This window comes from Citrus sinensis, chromosome 4 (assembly GCF_022201045.2).
Source record: "Citrus sinensis cultivar Valencia sweet orange chromosome 4, DVS_A1.0, whole genome shotgun sequence".
Taxonomy (NCBI): Eukaryota; Viridiplantae; Streptophyta; class Magnoliopsida; order Sapindales; family Rutaceae; genus Citrus; species Citrus sinensis.
This window is the reverse complement of record NC_068559.1, coordinates 25,013,714-25,040,836: the sequence shown is the minus strand read 5'-3', so window position 1 is coordinate 25,040,836 and position 27,123 is coordinate 25,013,714. Positions and strand designations below refer to the sequence as shown.

The 27,123-nt window shown below is 34.0% G+C and overlaps 2 protein-coding genes and 2 long non-coding RNA genes across 13 annotated transcripts; 1 reads left to right on the top strand and 3 right to left on the bottom strand.

The window, feature by feature from the left end:
- The first annotated feature begins 265 nt into the window (after window positions 1-265).
- LOC112498817 (uncharacterized) lies at window positions 266-763 on the top strand. Its single transcript, XR_003066208.2, has 2 exons — window positions 266-413; window positions 556-763. It is a non-coding gene; the product is annotated as an uncharacterized LOC112498817 (long non-coding RNA).
- A 1,330-nt stretch (window positions 764-2,093) lies between these two features.
- On the bottom strand, window positions 2,094-5,376 carry LOC102619820 (uncharacterized). 3 transcript variants are annotated; one of them, XR_003066205.2, is made up of 3 exons: window positions 5,077-5,376; window positions 4,482-4,605; window positions 2,094-2,320 (listed from the first exon to the last, which is right to left on the bottom strand). It is a non-coding gene; the product is annotated as an uncharacterized LOC102619820 (long non-coding RNA). The 3 variants fall into 3 exon arrangements; XR_003066207.2 differs by lacking the exon at window positions 2,094-2,320 and adding an exon at window positions 3,112-3,332; XR_001508664.3 differs by lacking the exon at window positions 2,094-2,320 and adding an exon at window positions 3,112-3,328.
- A 6,709-nt stretch (window positions 5,377-12,085) lies between these two features.
- LOC102620002 (teosinte glume architecture 1-like) lies at window positions 12,086-15,610 on the bottom strand. Of its 4 annotated transcripts, none has more exons than XM_025100420.2 (6): window positions 15,294-15,610; window positions 15,129-15,212; window positions 14,870-14,939; window positions 13,900-14,304; window positions 13,056-13,192; window positions 12,086-12,902 (listed from the first exon to the last, which is right to left on the bottom strand). In XM_025100420.2, exons 4-6 carry the CDS (start codon window positions 14,106-14,108, stop codon window positions 12,310-12,312), a joined length of 939 nt encoding a protein of 312 aa, XP_024956188.1. In that variant the 5' UTR covers window positions 14,109-14,304; window positions 14,870-14,939; window positions 15,129-15,212; window positions 15,294-15,610; the 3' UTR covers window positions 12,086-12,309. The 4 variants fall into 4 exon arrangements, with proteins under 4 accessions (XP_024956188.1, XP_052296273.1, XP_052296272.1 ...); XM_052440313.1 differs by having other exon boundaries at window positions 15,096-15,212; window positions 15,321-15,610; XM_052440312.1 differs by having other exon boundaries at window positions 15,321-15,610.
- Window positions 15,611-18,421: 2,811 nt separating this feature from the next.
- Window positions 18,422-26,577, bottom strand: LOC102620839 (probable DNA primase large subunit). Of its 5 annotated transcripts, XM_006484087.4 has the most exons (21): window positions 26,350-26,576; window positions 25,667-25,728; window positions 25,477-25,580; window positions 25,309-25,390; window positions 25,165-25,224; window positions 24,904-24,961; window positions 24,432-24,451; window positions 23,945-24,028; window positions 23,780-23,844; window positions 23,312-23,360; window positions 23,186-23,233; window positions 23,010-23,099; window positions 22,796-22,855; window positions 22,233-22,292; window positions 21,820-21,894; window positions 21,423-21,508; window positions 20,591-20,684; window positions 20,358-20,465; window positions 20,121-20,233; window positions 19,613-19,684; window positions 18,422-18,664 (listed from the first exon to the last, which is right to left on the bottom strand). In XM_006484087.4, exons 1-21 carry the CDS (start codon window positions 26,486-26,488, stop codon window positions 18,619-18,621), a joined length of 1,575 nt encoding a protein of 524 aa, XP_006484150.1. In that variant the 5' UTR covers window positions 26,489-26,576; the 3' UTR covers window positions 18,422-18,618. The 5 variants fall into 5 exon arrangements, 4 of the variants coding, with proteins under 4 accessions (XP_006484150.1, XP_024957427.1, XP_024957428.1 ...); XR_371204.4 differs by lacking the exon at window positions 20,121-20,233 and having other exon boundaries at window positions 18,425-18,664; window positions 26,350-26,575; XM_025101659.2 differs by lacking the exon at window positions 18,422-18,664 and having other exon boundaries at window positions 19,473-19,684; window positions 26,350-26,577.
- Between the last annotated feature and the right edge of the window lie 546 nt (window positions 26,578-27,123).

The window sequence follows — 27,123 nt, the reverse complement described above, 5'->3', positions numbered from 1 at the left end:
GCTTCGTAGTTCCGTTGTTTTCTATATAAATTCACTGGTTTACCCCTCGGGATTGTCTGAAAAATAAAGATAACAAGTGATTGATTTTACTTAATAAAATAAAATAAAACAAGGTACAAAGATAAGAATAGATCAGTATATATATATAAATCCAGATTTCTCTTCATTTTTTAGTTCTGATTTGCATCAGATGCCTAAAGTATGTGCACCTTCTCCCATGGCTATAATAAATTTCAAATTTCTTTTTCCTTTCTTAAATTGGCTTGGCGGTGCTTCCACCCTTTATCACAAAAACAACCACAATGTAATTATTCCCACCATTTTCTGCCTGCTGCACCTGACTCGCTGCAATAAGACCGCATCAGATCAGCATCCATTACCGCTTTTGAGTTTTGCAAGAAATTAACTCAAGGGTACGTATATGCAATTCCATCAATTTATACGATCACGTACCGAATTACATTTTAGAAAATGATCATTTATATTGTGTAAAAGTCCAACAAAAACTTTACAAATAAGTGACATATATATACCATTCTGTGTTTCTCGAATCAGAAAGGAAAAATATCCCAGAACACAAAACATTTCATTACTTACATTGCCCAGACATGTGCAGCTAACACTGGATCATTTTGTCAAGTTTTTCAAATTTGCCTTATCATAATGAGTTTAATGTAGTTCCCTCTACGCATTACTTATTTGGTTCATTGTTAAGGGATTGCGTGAAATAAAGTTAATGCTATCAAGTTTTTTTCTTTGTGTACCCAGTATGAAAAAGTTAGTAGAAATTATGAAACCACTACAATGTGTATATATATATATATATTTCTTTTTGCCGTTTCTGTGAGCAAGCAACCATTGGACTTAATTAGCTGCCAGGGCTTGGTGCATTAGGTAGACTTTGGTTTCATATTAATCAAAACGTTAATTGGGTTTGTGTTAAAAAAGGAAATATTGGATTGGAGTTCCAGAAAAAGCAGTACTTCCCTGAAACGTTAAGATTTTGACGAGTGACTTTAATTGAAATAACTTTAGAATAGGAAGAAAGATTGGCTAATGTAACTGCTTTTGACTTAAGAGGCACCAAAGCAACCGTGAAAAATACGAGGGGTAATTAAACTATCTGTAGTATAAGGATGAGGATATTAAAAAGCCTTTTTTTTTTTTTTCCAAAAGCCGTGCGTTGAATCAAAACATGTTTCGTGTTATGTGTGGCTAGGAATAAGAAGTGCTTATTTACTTGCTTGTTCAAGCTACCAAAGATAGAATAGAGACGGTATGGATTGATTAGTGCATATGAAGAAAAGCCACTAAAGTTTAAAATTAAGATTCTTGAGTTAGGATCAACTAGTGTCCATTGCGGCATTTACACATTCCCATTTTATTTTTGTTTTGAGTACGTAAACAAATCCCAAATATAGTCCAAGGAATATATACCCAAGTTTCTTTTGGACCCATATGGCTAAAGACTACCATTCATTCATCAACATGATCACTTTACGTTTGATGGAAATTTTTTTTTTTGGTTTGGGGGGAGGGGGGGTGTTCATTGTTGCTATTCAAGCCTTTAATTAATTTAATTAGGACTAGCTATATTAATGAAAATTCTATGGTGATTAAATATTTGAAGCAAAGACGCAATTAGATGTATTCAATGCATTATGTCGATTGTTGACGATAAAGTCATACTCTTTAGTACGCGTTTATGTAAGCATAATATTTTTGTGATTGATAATAATACAAATTATTTAGGTGTGATTTCACACTCATTAATCTCACCAGAAAGTCAAAACTTTAACTATTTTTCATTTAATCTGATTTTAATCTTGATTGCGTATTTTTATAGAATTCTCTCTTACACTTGTGAGTGGATTATATATTCCTCCAATACATGTGAGGATAGATATATGGGTTGTGCTAATATCATATAATAGATGTAATTGATTGACATAAATATCAATAGATCTCTAATTATATAATATAAATTAATAAGTTAAAAAAAAAATTAATCTTAGAGACTAAGACAATGTCTTTAAGGATTCATAAATATAGCCACCTAAACCAGTTGTTGCTCTCATATTTCCCATTCATGAGTAGGAAAAAACTGATAAAAGCCGGGTTAAAAAGTTTGGTGCGGGGACCAACAAAAGCACATCAATTGCATTCAGACAAAACCACCACATGGGTTCGTCTCAGAGACTTAAAAGAAGTTCCAATAACTGTACTGCCGTCCAATGATTCATGACGTGGCACAACTTTGCATTAGCCAATCAATCAATTAACTGTGTGTATTTCATTCAGCCTATTAAGAGCGTTCACACTGTTCTTGCTGACGGAGAAATTCAAAAATACTTCGGAGGCAGTCATATAATAAGTAAATAATACTATAATATATGTATATTTATTTTGAAAAATCATCATGCAAGTGATGGTTATATTAAATTCAATTACATATATCATGCATACATAAATTTGTTGTAATATATCAGAATTATTCTAACATTATTCCTGCTCACAGTAAGAAAAAAAATCAATAATATTTTAGTATCATGAAGGTCCACCACACTGTGTAAGAGACAATAACACACGTACTAGTACTATCTATTAAGGTAAAAAAAATTTGGACAGACACTTACGATATTATAAAGTAACGATACTATTGAAATTTAAAAACAAAAATAAAAGTGCTGAGTTATCTCTCCCTTAAATAATTTCACGTCACATACTACATTATTTGAAATATTTTTTTAAAAAAATCAGAATTATATATTACCATACCCTTGTGGACAGTAACTAAGTTTTAACCTCAGCTGTTGTAAAACATTCCTTGATAGGGTGGCTGCAGCCTCAAAACATGCAACCTCAAAACCAACCTTCGCCAACTTTCTGCTAGTTGCACTTGACTTAAAATTTGTTCACAATTTATTTTGAGTAATTTTCTCCAATTTTAAGAGCCAATTTAGGCCACGGTCGTCATTAATTGTAGTGTTGAGTTAATTACAAGGAAGAGTCTAGGGTCGTAAGATAGCATCAATAAATTAATAACAATTACCATAGCTTTTCCGTTATTTGTACGAATTTTTTTTTTAATTATTGGTAACAACATTGTCGTTCGGAGTTACAAATGTTTTATAACACACAAAGCGCAAGTACACGAGTTGCACATACAACCCAAAAAAAAAAAAGAAAAAGAAATTGTTTCTGATAAATTAAAAAAAAAAACTAATATTTACTTATAGATGCGCCCAAATAGTTGAAAACAAGGTGTTACATCATTGCTAGGGAGCCATTGGTGGTGCTGCGAAGCAGAAGTTCAAGATTTTGATGCCTTTCTAGCCAACCAAGAAAAGATAAACTTAAGCAATTATGAAAGAGATATCGTATTAATTTCAAGATTTAGGATAGGTTATCTTAATTTCGGAGCATCTTTTGAACACCCACTTCAACTCGTATGGCAATATTCCACAAAAATAATAAAACGTCCTATAATTTATATAGAAATTATATAACATAACCCTAAAGGCTTAGGATCAGTTTGGTAATGCTATAACTTTAAAAATAATTGTTATCAGTTGTGCTATAAAAATAATCAGCTGTTAAAAGATTCAGTTAAATATTTAGTGAAATTTATTTTTAAAAGTGCTGCAAGTCTTAAAAGCAATCATATGTACTTGGTAAATTCTACAATAAGAATGCAAATGACTGAAATTGATATAATATTGAATAAAGTTTATTTATACATTTATAAATATGTATTATTGTTTATATATAATAATTGATTAGGTAAAATAAATATTTTCATTTTATTCGTGTTATTTTTTTATATTATAATTATCTCAATATAATAAATAATAAAATCTATTTAATTTAATGATTTTATTTTCCAATTGAATATGAATAATTTTAGATTTTTATAATTTATGTGAAATTGTAAATATAAAATTAAATTTTAAAAAGCTATTCCTTCCATACTTATCAAAATCTGTTGTAAGATAGATAATTTTGGCAAAAATAATTTTTTTTAAAAAAAATTACTAAACCCTAAAATTGGCTTTTAAGTGTTTCAAAATGATTTTTGAATCTACTTAGAAGTAATTCCAAATGAGCCATTAATTAGAGTATTCTTGGTAGGTAGTAAAGAGTCTTCTGCGTTTATTTATATTAAGAGTATTGATTGCAGCGGGAGACAATATTTACCTTATGATGAACGACATTATCACTATATTATCTGATTAATTTACAACTTCAATACTATTCATTAGGAGTCATAAAATTTTATTATGTGTTCAGTGCCGAGTGCTCATTATATAGTGGACACAAATACTTACTAAATAATTTGTCCTATATATAAATATACCACAGAGTCGATTTTTGTTTTCTAAATATTTGAAATACATCTAGTTCATTTTGAACTCAATCGTAAAAATCATCACAAATCTGATCGAAAAAGTTACCATAAATTTTTATTTTATTTTACATACCGCACCGCGCATTTGACCGTTTGATTACGACAATCGACCAAAACCATTCCTGCCTTTATATCCACACCCTTCAATCATCAATCGAAATGGGGGCCACCACACAAATTTGGCGGATCTACTCGATCTGTCAAATTGCAGCAGCAAACAAAATTAAAGTGATGATGAAATCGTACAACAACAACAAAATAATAATAATAATAATAATAAATAAATAAAAATTAGAGGAGTGGTCCAGAGTCGATCCAGTCACCATTATTTATAAGAGTTGCGGTGTTGTCAATTTCGAATAATTTCCTTTTATTAACCCACTTCTCTAATCAAAGTTGCTGCTCTCCTTAGCTATATGTGTATGGTACCATTGTAATTGGTTATTAAAAGAATCCACTATATGTATGGAAACACATTTCATAAGAGTATACATATATACATGCAAATATATATATATATTTGGGTTTAACGTAAAAGGGTTCGACGAAAAAAAAAAGTGTCCTTATAAGTTAACCATTTTTTGATATTATTTATGTGTTTGCTGCTTCTTCGGTGAAAACTAGGAATGTAACAACAAAACCATTTTGCATAAATTTAGATTATTCACCTCGACAGTCTTCGTGTAACAGTCATTTTGTCACGCCCTCCATTTCATCACCTCTTATATTTATACACACACACACACACACACAAAACAAAACCCAACCAATTTAGGTACTCTTTAGGGAGGACCAATGTGCTTTTTGTTTGAATAAGCACTTGAGAAGTGCTTCTGGAAAAGAACTTTCGGAAACGTTAAAGATTTAACCAACGTATTTTAAACATAGAACTAGAATTGAAGCAGAAGAAAAGGAAATTGGAGTCACAGGGGGGTTTTTTTATTGTGCGCAAGTTGAATTATAAGCAGTTGGGAAAATAAGGGAACTGTGGGTTGCTGGGGACCAAAATGAAAGAAAGGCAAACTTCATGAAAATAAAATCAAATGGGTTTGGAGTTTTGAATGTGATGTGAGTGAGACCCACAACCACACAAGTACGTGTTAATGAATGTCAGATTTCATTCCATTTTAAGGAAGGCAGATTTCAACATCACCATAATGGCACGTGTACTGCATACCAATTTGGGGTTACTTCTCTTTAAGGAAGTCACGTCCGGTGGGGTTCTCTTCTGAAGCCCCACATTTAAAAGTCCTAATCTATCAGCATCGGCACAGCACCACATGAACAAGTGGAGTGGCATGCCTTTCGCTAGTAGTTTTCATTTTGCAGACGCTGTCGCGGAGCAGCACAAACGATGCGCCATTTTTACACTCCTCTTCTTGTGAATTGTGAACTTTGTGGCGAGTGGCGAGTGGTGGTGCTAAATGCTAATCCGATATTTGGTAAAAAGCAAGAACCGGATCTCGTTCTCACATCTCATTTTCCTCAACTCTAATAAATAAATAATGGAAAAAAATTAAAATATTAAGTGTCAGAAAACATATTGATGATAAAATCATAATATCTTTAAAATATTATATTTACTCTTTCAATTTTTTTTTTATTGGCATTTTAATGCTTAAGGTAAATAGATTTTCTTAGTTATTTATTTGAAGGAGAGAAAAAGGGATATAACTCTCTCTCTATGAAGTAAATATTGCAATACGGTACAATAATTTACCTGGTCCATATATCTCATTTAATACCTTCTCGACAATTTGGTAATTAATAATATTCTTGCAATTGACCGATGTATCCCAATGACGTACTTTCACACATAAGCCTTCTTATTAGTAATCAGGAGAATTTATAAATCAAATTTGTTATAAGAGTAAGACTTTCACTGGCGGATTCTGATTTGATTTCACTCCGGGCCCATGGCAAATATTATGTTCAACTCTACTCTCTACATACTACTAGAACATAGACTTTAGCCGTAGGTTGACACTTGTGCTTTGACAAGTTGGGAATTTTAGTTGTTATTTGGGGTAGAAGATTTTCTTTTGCGTCTTTTAGATGCTTTCTAGTTTTCCTCTTTAATGAGAAAAAACTCTAATAACAATAATATCAAGACCTTATTAACTGTTAAACCAAATATTAATTAATAAACGATTGGATTTGTCACATACTCATCTGTACATGCTGGATCTAACAATAAAAATGATAAAAATAAACACAGAATGGCAAATAAGAATAATATACTTGGGATTCGAACACAAAATCTTTTAATGAACTTAAATAATAAAATAATTTTCTCACATGAGGACTGCAATAAAGAATAACTATATATATATATATATATATATATTGCATGTAAAATTAACCATCCCTCCAGGGCGGCGGTGCAATTAAAAGGACATGCTGGCGTGCGAAAATGAGATGGGCGAGTAGTGAATATATAATGCAGGGGAGACGCGTTGCGTGGCGATGGAACTTGAACAACTAAGCAAATGGCGATGGGCATTTGGCTAGCTAGCTGTGGCCAATGGGAATGGGCAGTAGAACTTTCTTCACTTTTTATTTCTCATCAATAATGCTTCACTTTTGGACCCTTTTTTTTCTTTTTTTCCAACCACCGCACATGGCTCATGAGAAAAGCGGAAAGTTAAATGGCGACACATATTCTCAACTAATTTGTAAGCAGAGATAGTAATTGTCTTTGATAAGTTTGATGGCTATTTTCCAATTGATATTCTTTTTTTTTTTTTTTTCATAAGATCCGTAAATGCATTTGATAGGTATTTGAAATGCATAACTCTCTCTCTCTTTTCTTTTTCTTTTTTCTTTTTCCCTCTGTGTTGGACAAAATTATTGTAAAACAAGTTTTTACTACTAATTTATTGAAAGAAAGACGGATTTAATATGTTTGTATTTAGGGGAGGGAAAAGAACACTCAATAGTTTGCTTAATGGATTATATATATATTACACTCGTTAAACTAATTAATTAGAAATCACAAATCCGCCCGCTTTATACCATAGTCCAGACAATCCTGGATATGTAGAAGAACTTGTCCGTACTTAAAAGTAAGACAATTTCAGAAGTTTTTGATTTATACCCACTGAAGTAGAGGGTTTTTTTTTTTATAGATAATCAAAGTTAAGTACTTTTAGAGAAGCCTGTTATAACAGCACCGATTTTGGACAAGTATCTGGGATCACTTTAAGGTTAAACAATTTGGCTGTAAATTGAATTTGATAATATTAAATTTCGTAAACCTGCAGGAAGATTGTTATATCGACCTGTCCGAATCACAAATGGATGTGACCAAATAATCCAACAAGTGAGCTGGTCTGATAGCAGCTTGTGGGGGGCAGGTGACAGGTTACGTCTTTCATTTTGTGGGTTTTGCTTGTCCGCAACTCCAAGTGGAGCCCCTGTTCGTCTCCTTAACCGCAGTTATTATCTCCAGTTTAGAGTTTATGCTCCTAATGCTGCCCGCATTAATTGTATACAACTATGATTGTTCTGAGAGTCAACAATGGGCTAACAGCGTGTGCCTTAATCGCACATTTAAGAGAAATCTCAAAGCTTTGATCTCTTGAGGTAGCAATTTAAATGGGCACGTAGTATCTTATTCGTACTGTGACAGATTCGAGCAATTTAGCCACTAACTCGATACAATTTTTAAATGTATCATAATCGTGTCACATTTTTCTTTTTCTTTTTTAAGAAATTATTCTTTTAACAAGTTTTACTTTGTTTTTCTAAAACAATTGTACTCTTTTTAAAAAAGAATGAAAAATAAAACGAGTTTCTTTGGGATAAAAAAAATAAGTCAACACACTAAAATTAATAAAATCGTTAACGGTTTCATAAATTGGTTTACACGACATAAACTCTAAATGAGTAAACATGCAGTAACAATCTTGTCATTTTAAGTGAACCTAAACTTATTAATTTCATATTATTAAATTACTACCTCTACCGGGAGTAGTTGGGGTGAAAAAAAAAAATGGAGAAAAAAAGGGACGTCTATTACCAATGTTTTGAAATGTACGTATCTTGATGTATCTTTGTAAAGCATGTTTCAGTCTTAGTTCTGAAATCGAAGAAATCTGTTTAGGTTTCATTCATTTTACTATCAGTACAGAAATAATGTTGCTCGTATCAGGTAACCTGTAACCATATTAATGGCTTAGTAAATGAATAGAGCTTCTGTGTCTGTGAGAAAATCTAATTGATGGCAGATGCGATGCCAATCACATGAAAGCCATATGGCTTGTCATACTCATAATAATGCATTATGTGCATGCATGTTACACGCTCAGCTATCTCCTTCGTAAGCGGAAGCAAACAAGCAGGTCACATTCCAATTTCTAAATGTATAAGAAATAATTGAGTGGTTCACATGATGCAGTAAGAAAATTTTGCAAGCTATTTAAAATTTTAGCTGAAGATGTCTTTGAATCTTCAAGAAACAAAGGGGTAAGGGCATGTGCAAGTACCATGACTTTGAAGTAAAAATTTCAAGAATGCTTAAAAATGAAAAAGTAGATGGAAAAAGAAAAAAGCTTTGTAAGGTTTTCAATCAATAAGAGAAATTTGGTCATGCTGCCTAGTAGAGCATCCATTGGACTACTCTTTTTAATCGTTAATTAATATATAGTTACTGATTTATAACAAATTCTTTCCATCACCACAAAAATAAAATAAAAATTCAATCTAGCGGAATGCATTTAATGACAAAAATTCATTTAAAAAAATGATAGAAGAGTAGGTAATAAATACTAAATTAATTTTTTTAACTCCTACCTCCTTTAAGATTCGAATATATAAGTGATTAGCAAATAAAATTACTTAAAACCACCACCCAGTACCCAAGGGTCAAAAAGCTCATTTAAATAATCATTCATTTACCATTGGATAGAATCAAAATTTGAGTAGTTGTTTAGAATAAAAAATATAAGTTACAACCAACAAAGTGTTGGCTCCACTGGCAATGGAGTCCCCTTAAGTGGTTTAATTGGGTTTGCTCCCCAGTTCGAATCGCTGGGAAGTTGCCTTTGTTGGGAGAACCTGAGCCTCTCGGTTCGAGCGGGTACTTCTAGTCTGGGTTGTGGTACAAGCTTAAAGGTGCCTCCCACAGTTGGAGCCCTTCCCAGTATACCTCGTGTTCAAAACAATATATATATATATATATATATATATATAAGTTACAGCCTACCCACTCTTATATTAAAACTCTGTTAGTATTGCAATTGTGAATCTATCAACAACAGCCATAAACACGAGCTCCAAAATCAGAACCGAGTCCTCTTCGAAACGGAAAATACTTGCAAGTGTCAAATATCAGTGTCAAAATTATTAAATGCTAAAACACTAGCAGTCATGAACAGGCTCTCGTGTTGTAAATTTGTTGCGACGCCAACAGGCCTGGCTAAGTTTTAGTGTCTTAGGCCTTTACTGTTATCCCAGTGGCGAGACATTGAGATGGGCTTTGATTTTCCAATTACGAACAGAACACCAGTCAGTCACTGCTAGATTTGGTTTGTTCAATTTGCACTTTACTCACGAAGTGCATCGCTTTGTTTATAATTAAATTTTATAATCCTGAGAGGTAATTGGGAGTCAGGACTTTATTAAAAAACAATCAAGCCATCTTCGTGATGAAGCTTCCTTGTAAAACGTTAAGAGAATTCATTTTTTCTGGAGTATCCTTCAAATTTAAATAAATATGATCGGTTTACACAATGATTGGATGGATCCTTTTTGTTGAATGTCGCGTGGGAATTTATTCAAAATCTTCCCATAGCTAATATGCTTAACGCGTAGGCACGAATGTTGCTGTACTACTGCCGGCCTGTTTCCAATTTTTATACAATACTGTCACAGGACCATGCGAATTCATAGATTAATTCTTTTATTTTTCTATCATTTTGTTTTTTGGTTCTCATTGTTTTTTAAGTATTAAACATCTCCATTAATCATGAGGTTTAAAACTCTTGGCATACATATAAAAATTAAAGTAATTTTAATGAAATGATGAGAAATGATTTTATGTCATTAGTATTGCACAAAAGGGTCGTACTTGTACATATTGCACACTAAATTGATAAGCTTTGGAAGAAGCTCAAGGGCAATCTCCTTTCTTTCAGCACATAGTGATTCTAGCATAGCCTCATACGTATTATTAATTAAAGAGAGTTGGAATCGGCTCTCTCTCTTGTTTGAATCGCTCTTGCACGTACAATATATATTGTGCTGCCTTCATGTCGACGTCCTCATCACCAGCATAATCAAGGAAGGGGAAGCCATTGGTGTCACGGCGACCGCCGTTCATCATCGGCACCCTTTGCGTGGTTGAAACATTTGGCAAATCTTGATGATGAGTCAGATAACTTACGGTAGAAGTAGTAGCATTATTTCGAGCAAAGGGGCCATGGCTGGGCCTCAGGCTGATCACCTTGTTATTGTTGCTAATCACCACTTTTGAAAATGTCCTGCCCGGCTTACTCTTCATCAATCCCCTTGGCTTATTATACTCTCTACTCTCCATTACAGCTGCTTGATTAACTGCTCCTGGGAGGGCTTGGAGCGGTGTCTCTTTTAATAGGGTTTTTGTGGATAGAGATGGGAGTAACATCAATGTCACAGCTTTGGATTGGCCCACTTTAATTCCATCAGATAGATATTTGTTGTTTGTCTAGAATTTTGTAATCACATTAATCAATCACTTTTAACCCTCCTCACATTGTACGGCCGTACAAGGGTTGGATAATATATTCCCCCTACCTATTTTTTTAATAGAGCGTGTAGCAATAGCACGATATTGTTTATATGATGTGGGACTATATTTATGGATAAACTTTTATGATTATGCTTTCACGACCAGCTGCTAGAAAGATTTGGGTTCTTTTTCTTTATTCCTTGATCTTTGATATGGTATCATGTATGTCACTAATTATTAATTGCCGAAAGATTTGAGCTCATAATATCTTTGTACAGAGAATTTACCCCTTAAAGAAATCCTCGAAGCAAGCATGCATAATAGTGAGGCCAAAAGCACACAAATTCTCGGCAATTAATAAAGAGCGACGCGAATCATTAAACCGACAAATACAGAGAGCTGGACGTGCTTTCCCCTTCGATGCTTTATTCCTTAGTAACTAGTAGTAATGTGACAGAATGTGTTATGAGGCATAAACTATCAAGGTGTCTAACATCTTTACGGCGTCGTTTTCCCAGTACCCACCACCACCACCACCATAACCCATGACGCGAGACCAAAATGCTAGTAATTAGATCACCCATTTTCCCAGGACGCTAAAAATTCGCTGTCCTGATTTTCTGTCTTTCTTTTTTTTTTTTTTTTCGTCCAGGTTACTCAAAACGGAAAATTTTGATCACGTTTGGATTTCAAATTCTCAATCTATTCATTATATTATATCTGTCAGTTAATTTACACACACATATATGTTGGGAAGTATTTTTATGTAATTGCATAATCTAGCTTGTATTAAATAACTAGAATTTATATAGACAGTTTCATGTTGCAATAGCAGCTGCAAAAAGTCATGTTGTAATAGCATCTGCAAAAAGTCGTGTTGCATTAATTGGAATGACATGACTGGGCTTCCCATACAAGTGGGTGAGACTCTGAGAGACATCATCTGGTATCGTGAAAGTCTCCAATCAAATGGGAATAAATTTCAATGAGATAAATGCATCAAACGAGAAGATGAACCCACCGTTTGGGGGATACAAGTTAATTCAGAGAAAACATATTCAAACCTTATGTGTAGCATCTAAAAAAGATCTCTCTGCTACACAAATGCAGCAATATCAGAAACACTAGCGCTTAAGTCCACATTTTATTAATTGGAACCTACTAAAACGGTCAGAAGCAATGACACCTATTACTACTCCCAAGAGAAGGAGAGTGACTGGTGAGTTCCACTCGTAGATGACTCATCACGGGCAGGGCCAATCTCAAATGTATCTGGGTCATGAAGGCTGGCATTACTAGGCTGAACAACCATTCCTAGCCTACTGTAATTCAGGCTAGTAATCAAGGACTGTGCTGGAGGGATCAACTTTGAGTCAGTCTGCGCCGTATGGTTCAAACCGACCCCCCGAGTCTGAGGCTGTGGTGATGACAGAAGAGAGAGAGCACGACTTGAATGGACAACTCGGTTTAACCTGTTGCAGAATACTTTCTGGCTGCTGCTGCCACAATTCCCCAATGAGGAATTGGCAGTAAGTAGTGGTTGACAGACAGAAGAAGCCCTTGGGAGTGCAGAAGTGGCCGCGCCTTCTAAGAATGGGAACTGCTTCCCTTCTTTGTCGTCATGAGAAGAGGATCCACAAAACAAGTTCCCATTAGTGAAGTCTAGCTGTAAGTGATTGTTGTGAAGCATCTCATCAGTCTTGGCCTTGACTATGCCACTCCAAACAGGTGGCGCCGCACTTGTGGAGAATAATTCGGGGCTACCAAATGGTATAAATTTAGTACCTGCACAAGAACAAGTTTACGGATAATTCAAACGAACTTAATCACTATGTGGATTCATGGAAGGGTTAAGCTAGCATTCAGTTCAGCACTCAATAATTGTGAAGGCTCTTAGTTTATAATGATTGAATTCAGAAATCAAAACTAATAATGGACCTTGAGGATTGGAAAGAAACCTCCCCGAATTTAAGGACAGAGAATCTGGTTGAGGCTTCCTACGTCGCCGATTATGTCCATCAAGTCGTTTCCTACAGCTTCTCTTTCCCTCATCAAACTCCTCCAATGAGTGAAATCTGATAAATTATTCAATAGAAATTTAGCTTTACGAACCCATAGATAAACAAAAAGTGAATTTTTTGAGGAGCAAATCTGATAATACATCTTTTATGCAGCTCAGTTTTATGAGGCATAGTCCACTGCATGGAGAATCTGATAGAATTACAGATAGTTGATGGCTACCATAAATGCCTTTGAGAATCAAATAGCAATAAAGATCCTGTCTCATCTAGACTTGGCTATTAAGGACATTTTCTGCAAATATATTCAGCTGCTTACACATAATTTAACCTTCAAAATAACAAACAGATGCCATCCTCTACTTCTTGGTTAACTCCGGTAACAAAGTAGTTTCTTCAAACAATCTGGAGGTGACTAAAGAAATCATTTGCTTTCTGAATTTCAGGATCATTGACATAAGAAATGCCAAACAGCAAATAATAATTTACCCGGAGGGAAATTCAAGGGTATGTAGTAGAAATATTATCTGAATCTAATGGTGCTTTGGTTCCAATCAAGCTAGTAGAATCTGTACTAAACATAGTTTAGAAAATAGATGCATCCGTCTTATGCAAATCTTATAATCTAAGTACACTGAAGAATATACCTTGGTAAAAATTAAATTGAGTTGCATTATAGAGAATGATTAAACAACAGGAAGGCAAAAATGATTCCAGAAGCACTCCAGTTATTTCTATCCTTACAAGCTTATTGCTATTCTTACCTGCTGCACTGCTGGCAAAATCGCTGTTCCCGACCGTGAATAGTTACTTTGGGGGTCTTAGAATGAAGCTCACAAACTTTATGGCGTCTATGATAGTCTCGGCATTTACCAAGGTCAGCTGTGCATCCATCAACCAAGCAAGAAGGAATTTGGGTGCCATTGCCAGGCACTCTGGCTCTCTTTGAAGAACCAGATGGTGATGATTCCATCAAAGACTCCTCAGAATACTCAAGTTCTATTTTCTAACTTGTCCTCCAAGTCAACCTAACTATTCCGAGCTTTAAGTCCACAAAGCAATCGCTACTGGACCCAGCAACTAAAGCAATTAGGAGAACAGCATCTTCCAAGAGATTGTCCTATGGAACATTTTCCTGTACTTCTTTTTTATCTCCTCACGCTCAACTCCTAGTCAAAATATCACATAATATTTCAGAATCTTTGCAGCAAGAATAAAAATCAACCACACAAATTCATGTCTAAGCTTCTTACTCTTATTGTTAATCAATTATTAACATTATGAAAGACTTCTGATGTTCCCTTTAAAGAACATGAAGAAACCTCATTTAAAGAATTAAATAACTACTAGATTTAGGAAAAAGGGTATGGTAAAATTCTCATACATGTATACTCGTCACTACATTAGCCTTAGAGATTTTTTTCTTAATTAAGAAAAGCTACGACACCAACAACCATTTTCTAGTTTTTGTTGTAAACAAAAATTTTATTCAGTAGTGAACTACAGATATCTTTTTCTTTTTCTTTTTTTTCCTTGAATAAGTTATAAACATAAACATGCTTATGATAGATATCTGTGAACTGTAAAAACTGCCAAAACTAGGGAAATTATATTTTCCAGGCAAAGTCCAAAGAAACCCAAAAAGTATAAACTCAGTTGTATGAATTCATAAAATGCATATTATCTCAAAAACAAAAACCAAGAAAGCTGAAAAAGAGTTAATATGAAAGTAACCTGAGAATCCCACAAATCAACCACATAAGAGGCAATTCACAAGAGAATCCTCTATTCCCAATAGCAAGAACTGGAAAAAAAAAGGTCAAATCAATGTCTTGAAGACAAAGTGGTTAAAGTTGAGGAACAAGAAGAAGATAAAAGAAAAGACAAGACAAACAGATCGGAGTGTGCTTTTAAGTTGAAGAACAAGAAAGAAAGAAAGAAAAAAGAAGACAACACTGACAGCACTTGACTTTGGCAGCATTGATTCACTTACAAAAGTCCAATCAAAAAGCTTTTGCTAGCTCTAAACTACTTGCTGCAGCTAGTGCTTCCTCAGTAGCAGAACAAGAAGCAAAGACTGCAAGAGATTTTTGGATAATGTATTCAGATACAAACGCTGTCTGAGAGAGAGAGAGAGAGAGAGAGAGAGAGAACGCACGTAAAAGCTAGAAGGTAATTAGGTAACCATGAATGGTAAAGAAAATAGTCATTGCGAGTCTTCTCTCATTCCCTTTTAGGCTTGCTGCTGCCTTCTTTGAAGAGAAGAAAATTTTTGAAGTCAATATTTTAATTCGGTTGAATAAACAAATCATGGGTTATTAAAAAGACAAAAGCCAAAGAAATGAGTGGCAAAGAAAGTGACAGGGTGTTGTTGCTTTCAACTTTTCAAGTTAAGGAGGAAAGATAAGGAAAGCATTGAGTATATGAATTTCTTGTGCTTCGCGTTGCATGAAGTTTGTTATTTTTTTTGAGTATTTATTACTTCTCCCTCGAGCTTTGTTAACAAGGGAATCCTCTTGCCAAAATTTGTTGTTGGATTCTCTTGTAATCTAATGGAGTTTTGAATGTTTGTGTGCAACAGTACAAGTTTCAAGTATGAAAAATGAAATATATGTATGTATGTGCATATATATATATATATCATCGAGTCAACATCAAAAGTCTCTGTCCTGTGGATGAGATGCAAAATCAGGCCATTATTTTGTTCTGGAAAATTATTGCTGGCTTTAATGCATGGGATAGTTTTGTTACCTTTCATGGCCATAATTTGTCGTGTGAATGAGCAGGCAAAAGGTTATGATTTATGAAGATGATCTAATCATAGCTTAGAATCTTTTTACAAATTTGAGTTGAGTTTTGTTGAGTATTAAATTTAGGGTTAAAAAATTTATTTAGTATTTTTATATCTTTTATTTTTCTTACCTAACAATTCTAAATAAGTGTTTAATTAAAAATTAATTTAGAATTAAATCTTTACCCTATATAAGCAGAGCAGAGTGCCTTTCAAATATTTTCTTAAAGTATTCCTTTTCATTTTCTTTTTTCCCATCCAACATCTCAATGTGTTTTTACTTCTAGTTAGTAATTTCAACCAATTCTCATAAAAAAGAAATCACAATAATAAATTGAAAATTTAGTAAGGAACAGAATATTTCAAGAACCAACAAAAAGAAAACTGTATGCAGATGAATAAATCTTGAAGCTCACTATAAAAGAACCACCCCCACCCAATTAAAATATCATCTTTTATAAGTTCTAAGCTGTGAGGAGGTGATCTTAATCCCCGCCCCGTGATTAAAGAATTCAGATGAAAAGCTTCATCCTCTAATTTGTTGTTTAAAATAATGGCTATGCTTTGGTCTTGATTGCCCATTCTTGGATACCCATCAAGAATAATGCAAGCTACAGAAATGGAAAGCTTTGGTAATGGTCCAATCTAGCAAAGCCATTTTTTAATGTTTATTTATTGAAGAAATCTAGATCATAAAGAACATACGTACTCCTTTTTCCTTAATCTCTCCATTGGCCACTGCAAATAGAGTAAGCCAGGCAGCTAGCTACCATATAGAGCAGAGGGATATTTGTCACGCAGACACAAAGTTTTACTTTTACAACCCAAAAATTCATTACTTCCAAATTACAAATTGAGCGAAAGCTAAGCCAAGCCTGTTGTGGGTTAAGACTTTTAAGATTTTTAATGCAATTTTAGATTATTGACCCCACACCTTTCAAAAAAAAAACAAAATTATTGACCCACCCACCCAGAAAATTTATAATAAGGGCGGTGTTGTGCTATATTTGGTTTGTCTAATTTATTATACGGGGTCGGCCACAGAAAACAGATTTAACATAAAATTTAATAAGAACAAGTCCAACTTCTAACTCCAAAGGTGACGAGTCTGATAGCAATAACATGGCCTTACTGTAGACTGCTTCAATTAATAAAACATAACAAAGGTCCCAAAAGTGCTTTTTAGGGTCCATGACAGCCATGCCTTTCAAGAAGTTATTAATGGCTCGAAAGTTACTGCTGAAATGATTGTACCAACCATGTATGTATGATTTCACTCCACTGTTCTTCTAGCCCAGGAAAGGAATATGAAGCCGGGAGGAGGGAAGCAGTTTTGCTCAATGCAAAATTAAAAGTTATATGTCCTGTTTGTTATTCACTTATTGTAATTTTTAAGTTATAGCTAATGTGAAAAAAAGATTATATTTTTTTATAAAAAAAAAAATTACTTATATGCAGTAAATATAAATTTTAAATACAAATTTTAACAAAATAATAAAGATATTATGGGTTTTTATTACACAAGTGGTATATTAAATTAATTTAATTTTGAAGGTATAATGAATAGAATTTACCAAATACTTTAATACTTAATTTTAATTTAACTTTGAAGGCATCATAGATAATAACTTACTAAATACTTTAATATCATAACTTTTAAGATATAGTTAAATCAACCCCTATAACAAACAAAAACTTAAACCTACTTCTTCCTCAGCTCCAGCCGCTATATATTCTTCATGGATGTTCATTACATTCTACGGGACGTTTCACTTTCTCATTTAAGCCTTATTATACATACATACATACATACATACATACATACATGCATGCATGCATTCATGCATACATACATACATACATGATGGAGAATGACCGGAATGGGACAAAAACTAAAGCGATGAGAAGCCACCCAATTATTTCAGTGGCAGTGGCACAGAGTCACAAAATCTCATCACTCGTCATTTTTTACGTGTTTCCTATTTTTGGTATCTTTTCCGTCGCTTAACAATATTTTCTAAACACTTTCCATCAAATTTTCTGCCGCTGAGGATGCTAGAAAATTATTTAACCAGATGGTGGTATTTAACCATGTTAAAAATACTCCAAAAGACGATTCTTAGAAAGTCTCCGCAGACATAAAGCAAGTATTTTATTTATTTGTTCATAAAATCTTCTCCTCTTCCGATTAAAAAAATAATAAAATTATTTTTAAATTTTACACCATTATTTCTTTTTTCTTTTTAAATTAATGGATATCACTAGTAAGACTCATTGGTTAGTGATATAAGATACTATAAGATCGAATCCCGTGCACATTAACATAAAACAACTAACAATACAATCAGTTTCCTGATCTGAGACCAATAAGACAAGATATCATCTCAGAAATGGAAACGTGAAATTTGTGAATTTCTAATATTTACAAAGAATGTCTAATCTTTACCATTTTCCCCTTACGTGTAATCTAATAGAATAAATAGAACATTATTATTATTATTATTGTTCACACAACATAATATATTCCTACATAATAAATTACATTACACCGTACTGCCGTTGAACCAAATGGAATTTTTTTTAAATATTAAAAACTTAAAATTCTCACAAAAAGAATTCGGGGTGAGAATAGATAAAAGTTAGTAAGCAATGAAAGATACTGATTTCAATATCGGTGCGGGTCAAAATCTCATTAACCAATAATCCTTTGCAATGATTGCATAGTCCAAATGGTTAACCTGAAAAAAGTATAATTTATCATTTAAAAAGTGAACATTTTGTAATCATCTAATTTTACGGTAATTAAGTTGATTTTCACCATGGTAGGTCATGCTTTAGTACACACAGTAAGGTGCAAATCACATCATCAACTGCTTTATAAACTAATACAGGTCATTACAGTCAAACAGTCAGTAATCTGATCATCATTCATTGGCACATAATTTGCAAACACGACTAGGCTAGGCTCATATCAGTTTTACCACAGTAATGTTGCCAGAGGAAAATCACAAAGGTCGTTTGCACTGTTTTTCTTTTTCAAACTATTTGGTTAGACAGACCTACTGACGACTAACCACCAGTCAATCCAACTAATCCAATAAATTAATCTTCGAAAGCTGAACGCTTAAACAAACTTTGATGAATTTAAGAGCTGGTCCCAAATGGCAGCTATTTGCCAGAACCACTCTCTGTGGACACTCTAGTCTTTATCAGATGCTCACACAACTAACTACAACTAAAGCATTGATAGGTGAAGCCAAACCAAACCAAGCTATTGGGAGGAAAGAAGATCAACCACCGATGTATTGTTTTAATCTGATAGGTAGTTTCTATTTTCTAAGATATAAACCATACTTTTCAAAGCAAAACATAACTCAACAGTTCCACATATAGATTCAAATATGCATATGGAGCACTCTATTGTAGTGGTAGGGTAGAGAACAACTTTTATCGGTTCCACCGGTGAATATGCCATTTTGCATCTTTAGGCCAATAAATTATTTTTTAAGGCTTCCTTAAGTAAAATATCCAGATAATAAAATGACATTTCAGTTCATTTCAACTCATTTGATTAGTAGAATATATTAGTCATTCAGCTTGCCTAACACATTAACTTATATAAATAAACAATTTGGAAAAAGTAAGAGACTATTGATGGAGTTTGGACCACAAATATAAATACAAACTGCAGGAGGTCCACAGCATTAAAGCCCCTAGAGATGCCCAGAACTTCCGCCTCTTTATGCCGCATTATTGTTCTGAAATTTAAAAACAAAGTGAAGACATAATTAATGCATATAGCATAACTTTTATTAAATCAAGATTTGCAGGTCTGCAGATTTGAGGGTCTGAACTTGGCCATTTCAGCCTGATCTGAGTGTGGTTGACCAACAATTTGCACCTGAATATTGGTAATCTTGCTCCGTTAACATGATTAAAAACAAACTGAGCAAAAGCAAGGACTGCCTAGCTCAAGTAAACAGCCAGAGTCATGAGAAGAAAAAGATTTAAATTCCCTTAAAATTGACCGAGCAAAAGAAAATGAGCAGTCTGCAATTGATATGGCATGAATTGAGGCTAAGGTTTCATGTTCCAATATGAACTTGTCCTGTCTTATACGTTCCAGAGGCAAATCATTAAAATGGTGTTAGGTCTGGCACAACGTAAGTGACAACAATGACCACACATAGTCACCTGTGCAAACAAGGGGGCATGCATTCTGTTCCTTGAAATATATCCCAATAGTGGATACTACATGGATCCCGGTGCTTCAGCAGGTGCAGACAGGATACAGGCATTTTTGAAATCTTAGTGAATTGCCAGAGACATCAAACATTCAGGCAGCATCAGATACAAAAGTAGTCTTTGACCCTAAAACCAGTTCATGATGCGAGGAATGAAGTGAGTTTAATATCATATTACAATTTCTACCTTAGGTTGCAATATCTTGTGGCTGTCACTGAAGTATTGGTTTGGATGATTAATCCCAGCATCACATGATGAGCCGTGAACAGCCTCAAATGTTAAGGTGCATGCCAACTGCACATATTTTACCACATTGTTCACAGGTAATGGTTAAAACATAAAGTAGAGGTAGAAAAGGGTTAAAACATAAAGTAGAGGCATGTAGAAGCAAATTTCTGAGATGATTGGTAATTAACTACCTGATAGTGTCTGTTTCGCACTTTATCCAATACATCCTCCATTGCTCGACTACCTACTCCCATTCTACCAAGCGCAGCACTTAAATTTTCCTCACTGTTGGATAGATGTAACAAGCGAAAAAAGATTGACGTTAAAAATAAATAGTTAAATACCCCATTAGAATTCAGTATCAAAAGTCATAGTATTACCAAAATTCCATAATTAATAATGATAAATAAAAGGAAAATTATCCACCGTCCACCTGTTTTTTCTAACTTTTTCAAAAATATACAATTCTTTTTTTTTTGGGCTAGAATCCACCTGAAGTTACATTTCTTTTCACTCGTCCACTTTCGTTTGGGGACCGTTAAGAAAATTAACGGAATATTGCGTAAATGACTTTTTTACCATCAAATATAAAAGATAAATTATTCATCGACCATCTGTTTTTTTCGTATTGTTTCAAAAATACACAATTCTTAATTTTTTTTTTTGACTGAACTCCACTTGAAGTTATATTGTTTTGTACTTGTCCACCACTGTGTCGTGAAATGACAATTTTACCCTTATGATGTCAACAAAATTCTAACGGTGTTATAACAAGAGTGGACCAATAAAAAAAATGTTAACTTCAGGTGGAGCGCTGCAAAAAAAAAAAAAAAAAAAGATTTGTGTATTTTTGAAAAAGAGTGAAAAAACCAGTGGACGGTGGATAATTTTCCTAAATAAAATCTTTAACTTGAATGAATTAGATAACTTTAGAGTAAAAATTCTTATCAATTTTCCCAGTGCCTTAGCAGAAGAATGGCCTTTAAAAATATAAGAAAAACAATAATGTGCTACATAATTGACCTGAAATGACGATAGGGGCAGCCGTGATGATCTCCCACACCAGGAGTCAAGGAAATGATCTTTTGACAAGAATAAGGTGTATAATCCTGCAATTATTTAATGTTATTGTAATAGACGTGTGCACACATATACAAATAGAGAGAAGTCTCGAAGGATAAATAGGGGACAGAGGTCAGGGTGAAATTCAACGGAATATAATTCTAAGACTATCTGCCTCTGTGAAACAAGAGAATTTATCTTTGCAAAACAATCGCTCAATACTTACCATATGAAGTTACATGAACTCCATTGGTTTCTGATCTGATCTATGATTCAATTCTAAACATAGTTTACCAGTCCAGTGATGATAAATATGGCATCGGCAAACTTTTTAAATGACATTAGTTTGGTATCTTACCGTTCTCTTTCCCTCCTTTCCATAATTATGGCGTATGCTGTATGCATATTCTTTGTCAAACCTCTCTGCACCAACCTTTGACAGAAAAAGATGGAATATTAGGTGTCAACATCGTTCTAGGTTAGGCACCATCTAAGGAATAGATTCCAAACATAATATACTGCATAAAAATATAATAATACTCATGTATGAATGGTGAGTGAAGAGCAGGAAGCAATGGCTAAGAGAAAGTGCTTTTGATGCACTTTTATCCCCTAACCAAATGAATCATGCTTGACTTCCCATTTGCAATAATACTAAAAATCAAATATATCTAAAACTTATTTACAATTTACAAATATAATTAAAAAGTAATGATTTTTTCCCCGTAAAAGAGGATAACCAAAAATAGCACCATTGTACACCGTATTTACCTTTTGGGAGAACTCAGCTTTCCAGAATGCTAGGGCATCTTCCATCCTCAATCCAACACCCTTAGCATACAAAGAAACACAAAGAGTTAACGACAACAAGAAAGTAAACAGTCTTCGGAAAACATACTACTTATTGACAAAACATATTTCAACTTTCATCACTCAAACTTGCAAGTAATTCTCCTAATTCTCGATATTTTTCTATTATTTTCCTCTGTTTTTTCCTTCTGTTCCTTCTTGACTGTATATGATGAATGCAGACCCTTAACCATGTCATTTTGAGGCTTTAGTTTAGAAAATTATGTGTCATCTCATAAATTTATTAGTATGGGCATCTGTGTGTATCTGAATAACCATGTAAGTTGTAGGACAAAAAAGCAAATATGGATGCTCATGACCGACGCAGGTTCAAAAAGATAAACTGCAACATTTCAAACCTCTAAAGTGTTCAATATTCTTATGCAATTAACGTGTATCATTCCAAGATTAGAGTTCCATGCTTCATGCATCTAAATTTTACCAACAGCAGAAAATCATATACATGTACAAGGAAGAAATACAACCTTTAAAAAGAGGCCCAATTGCATTCTCCCTCCATGCTTTAAATGATGATCTTCTCTCAGCTGCATGCAAGAGGCATACAACAACTAATTAGAAGAAACATAGAGGCAATACTGTAAAGCAAAGATCAAAGAGGAGAAAAGAGAAAAGATAATAAAGATGGGAAATAACTTAGAGAAAGGAAAGTGAGGTTAAGTTCACAATGAAAAATCTTACCTTGTCGAAAAGGTGGCGCATACATAGAGGGAATGAACTCCTAGCTAATTGATCAAGGTCTTTGATTGATATCTCACCAAATTCTTTAGGCTGCAGAGGCAGTCAACCTTTAGGAATCAAATTGAACATCTGTGATGTGGTCCAAGGCAACAGACCATATAATAATATTTAAGTACCTGGGAATAGTCTGGACCCAGATAGCTCATGGACAGGGCTTCCACAATCTAACCAGTAACAGGAAATAAAAAATGTCAGTAGAAAAATTCCCCCATCAACATCCAAGGTCACAATTCAATACTCACAGGAGTTAACCGATCCCTCTCTTGTTCTCTGATGGTAGATGTCCACTTTCTGCAGTCAAAAGCTACAGCTTATGAGAGATTGATTATCCAACGGATGCAGTTCGTAAACAATGTCTCCATAAACATATATTGACAACAGTAGCTTCAATGCTTCAGCTAACAATAAAATGATATTGAAGATGCTAGTATTATGTTCCCATAACAAGTATATGAACAACTATTTTATTCGCTTTACACAGCTCTTACCACCTGGTAACCGAAAGCACCAGTATAAAATCATTTTCTGTTTCTAGAAAAGTATAGATGTTGCAGCAATAAATTATGTCCTAAATATCAACTGTTATAGCCTATGCAAGGGATATACCATGCAGCATGCTTTGTGATTGCCGACGTTTTCTTACTGCACTGCATATATAAAAGGCCAATGCAGATATATTGAAAAATAAAAAGCTTTTGAAACTAAGTTACCTGTTTGTTAAAATGAGCGCCTTTGATAGATTACTGCGAAACTGTGTGACTACAAGTGAAACCACCTACATAGAAGGGGAACAAGGACACAAAAATGTTCATAATGTTGATAACGTCCAACACTTCATATGTCCAAAATGTAACAAGAAGCATAATAATACTCACCTGATGCATAGCAACATAAGCGTGTCCTTTATGGATATATACTCTACGACCAGCTACAAGTTCTGGAACCTCTTCAAAAGGAACCTTCATTTTGGTGGAACAAGTAAATAGAGGTAGGCAAAATAAAACTAGCAAACATCAGATGAATTTTTCCTTCCAGGAGTAGACAATTAAAGTTCTCAGACATGGCTAACTGTCAAATCACAAGACTGACACCTCCTTCTGATATCAAGATTGGAGACTATGCTAAATATTTTTTTATCATCCATCCATGAGACAGAATACTTATACAAGCAATTTAATTGTGTTAATATTGGTCAAAAGATGACACAGAACAGAGGGATGTAATTTTCTTCAGTGCACAGTATACATACATCATCATGGGCAACTTTTTTCATCAATCCTTTCATATGATACCATTTCTTCAATTGATAATTGTTTGCATTTATTAAACCGATAATAGATAGTCAAGCAAAAGTAAATATACCTTGTAGAATATAGCATCAGCTGCCAAGGGAATGAGAAAAATGAAGCGCATTAGAATATAAAAAAGACAATTTATTCAAATTAATAATATCTTCTTATCTGTAACCCAACCAAAAGGACTCTGTTATTACATGTATTTTTCCTAGAATATAGGTAATTCTCCAATTGCATGTACCAATGTGTGCTTCACAAAAAGAAATACTGAAGCAAACTATGAAGGGAATTTGTTTTATTGTACTAAATCTGGAGAGAACTCCATTTTAAAATTCTAGTAAATATCTACCAGTAAATCTGGAGAGAACTGCATTTTAAAATTCTTGTAAATATCTACCAGTGACACTCATTTTAATCTTGTCTTGACTGCTGGCAATTGGTATGATTTATAGAAATATTAATTTCACAAACTAGAAATTATTCAATTGTTGTATGTCCAGCATCAGGTAGCTAACAAAGCCAAAATGAAATATGCTCACCAGTGGGTAAAGGCTGATCAAAGGAACGTGCAACTTGTTCCAATTTTTCCTTTACATTCTGTGGGGGAAAACATGTCACAAAAGACATTGTAAAATAGTTGGAACATCTGAAAAGCTCATCCTCCGCATTTTCCAGACGCAGAAGAGGTTAAGACTTGTACGAAGATTTTTATCTATCATTTGCATGTACTTTCAAGTGTTTGCAAGAAACCAATAAAATCGGCTTCACATGTTTACAATAGATCACTGGAAGATGATTACCTCAAATTCTGTTCTGCTAATTGCCTTGCATGGGAGGTCAAACTCTGCCATCAGTGCTCTCTGCCAGTTCAAAAGCATAGCATACAATCAATGAACGACTAAATAAAAAGAAAAAGAAAGAACTAATAAAAACCAAAACCCTACCTTAGCCTCAGAGCTTCGAAGCAGAAAACGGTAGCGATATAGAGCAGTCTCCATGGAAAGAAACCATTTTCTCAAGTCCTCCCTAAAATCGGAAGAGAACAACAATAAGCCAGAAATCCAGGAGAAAGAGCATGTGTTACACGTCATAAAAAAATAGAATAGGCTTACGTTCTACAATACACAAGACGTAGTACAAAGTGAGAGATTATATCCTTGTTGACCTCTTCAGATGCCTCTGGGTGCCTCATATTAGCCTTCCACAAATCCCTTACCTATATAAGTAGCCAACCTGTAAAAATTTGAGAAATGGGTGGACTAATATGGGATTATGGTAAAACCAAATGTGCAGTTCTTCTACCAAATTTTCCATTTCTTCAGGCCTTTTTCCTCGAGCCAACGCATCTGAGATTCCTTTAAGAACTGCATCGTGTTCAAAGAATAACAGCTACCTTAGTAGAGTTTAAACTAGAGGGAACTGAATCACTGATGATCATCACCGAATCTTTTTGACCATCAACAAGCAGAAAGGAAATATATATACATATACATAAAGAGTCATTATCTAATAAGGGATCCTTCAAATTATTAAAAGTAAGGAATAAACTAAAAGACAAGCAAAACATGAATTATATTTTGTATTGTAGAGTATTTGAATGTGTGTTTTTCTTATCTTTTCGCTTATTCCTTACTTTAATAACTTAAGAATATATATGTTGTTAGAAAAAGGTTAAAAGTTTGATTCAGATGTTTTATGCTATTGACAATAAATGGTTAAAACTTAAAACACAAAACAAAATATTGTAATTGATTGCTAAGTTGACAGGGTAAAAAAAAAAAGATGAAGTATAAGCCCCAATGTATGACTTGCGTTTATTTTCATTTCGCCTCCGATACTTCCTCAGAAGCAAATAGCTACTGCAGCAATAACCAAACTAAAAATGAACGTATATTTTTCTTTAATGGGAGCATGCATGTGAAATGTTATTAGCATAGGAAACTTTAAATCAAAATTAATTTCATTTACAAAGTGAAATTAAGCACCTCGGAGGCGATCCATGGCAAAGACCTCGAAATCTTCGAGTCTGACTTCGAGCTGAGGCGCATAACGGTAGAGAGGCAGAGTTGAAACGCTATCATTTGGAGTATTTGTCCTAGTTCTTTGAGATGGAACGATTTCCATTTTTGCGCTCTCCCAGTTTCCCTCGAATCACAGGAGAAGAGTCAGAGAGGCGTTAGGGATTTTTTTTAATTTTTTAATTTTCTTATTTTCCTGCAAGCGCGCCAAACAAGCAAAATGGCGGGAAATTGATGAGTCGGGCTATCAGGTGGCCCATTGGGCTAAGCCTAGAGACAGTCCACGCGGTCTCTTACAAACTGCTGATGCGACAATTTTCTTTTCCGAAGACTACACCGAGTTATACGGTCATGTTATGCGTATAGCATATTAATAAAATGGAATAAGACAATATTCTTTCAATTCAGGAATCTGGATAATGGATTTGGAACCTTTTATTTTAGAATTATATATCTTTTTATATTTTCCAGAATTAAATAATAGTCAACGCCATTTTATCAAATTAAATAATAGCCAATATCTAAATATCTGACAAACCAGTCTCGTCTTACAAATTTTTATTGTCTGATGGAAGTAAAAAATAAAAAAATTAAATCAAGTTCAAGGAAGGATTTGCCGTAATTGGATTGTTGATTAGTTGCCCAAATTATGTGGAATTTGCGGAGGCTATCTGTCATGGGACGATTACATTGTGCAACAATTCATGTGATACTTAGACAATATCTAACACAAAAAAAAAA

Excerpts from the sequence above, each read along its gene's own strand:
- LOC102620839 (XM_025101659.2), bottom strand. The coding sequence starts at position 26,488 with ATGGAAATCGTTCCATCTCAAAGAACTAGGACAAATACTCCAAATGAT. Across the intron at positions 23,361-23,779 it reads GCGCTCATTTTAACAAACAG|AAAGTGGACATCTACCATCA; the intron begins GTAACTTAGTTT and ends TTTTGACTGCAG. Across the intron at positions 20,234-20,357 it reads ACAAGATATTGCAACCTAAG|ATTTCAAAAATGCCTGTATC; the intron begins GTAGAAATTGTA and ends CAATTCACTAAG.
- LOC102620002 (XM_025100419.2), bottom strand. The coding sequence starts at position 14,108 with ATGGAATCATCACCATCTGGTTCTTCAAAGAGAGCCAGAGTGCCTGGC. Across the intron at positions 13,193-13,899 it reads TTTTGCCAGCAGTGCAGCAG|ATTTCACTCATTGGAGGAGT; the intron begins GTAAGAATAGCA and ends ATAATTTATCAG. Across the intron at positions 12,903-13,055 it reads GTTTCTTTCCAATCCTCAAG|GTACTAAATTTATACCATTT; the intron begins GTCCATTATTAG and ends GTTCTTGTGCAG.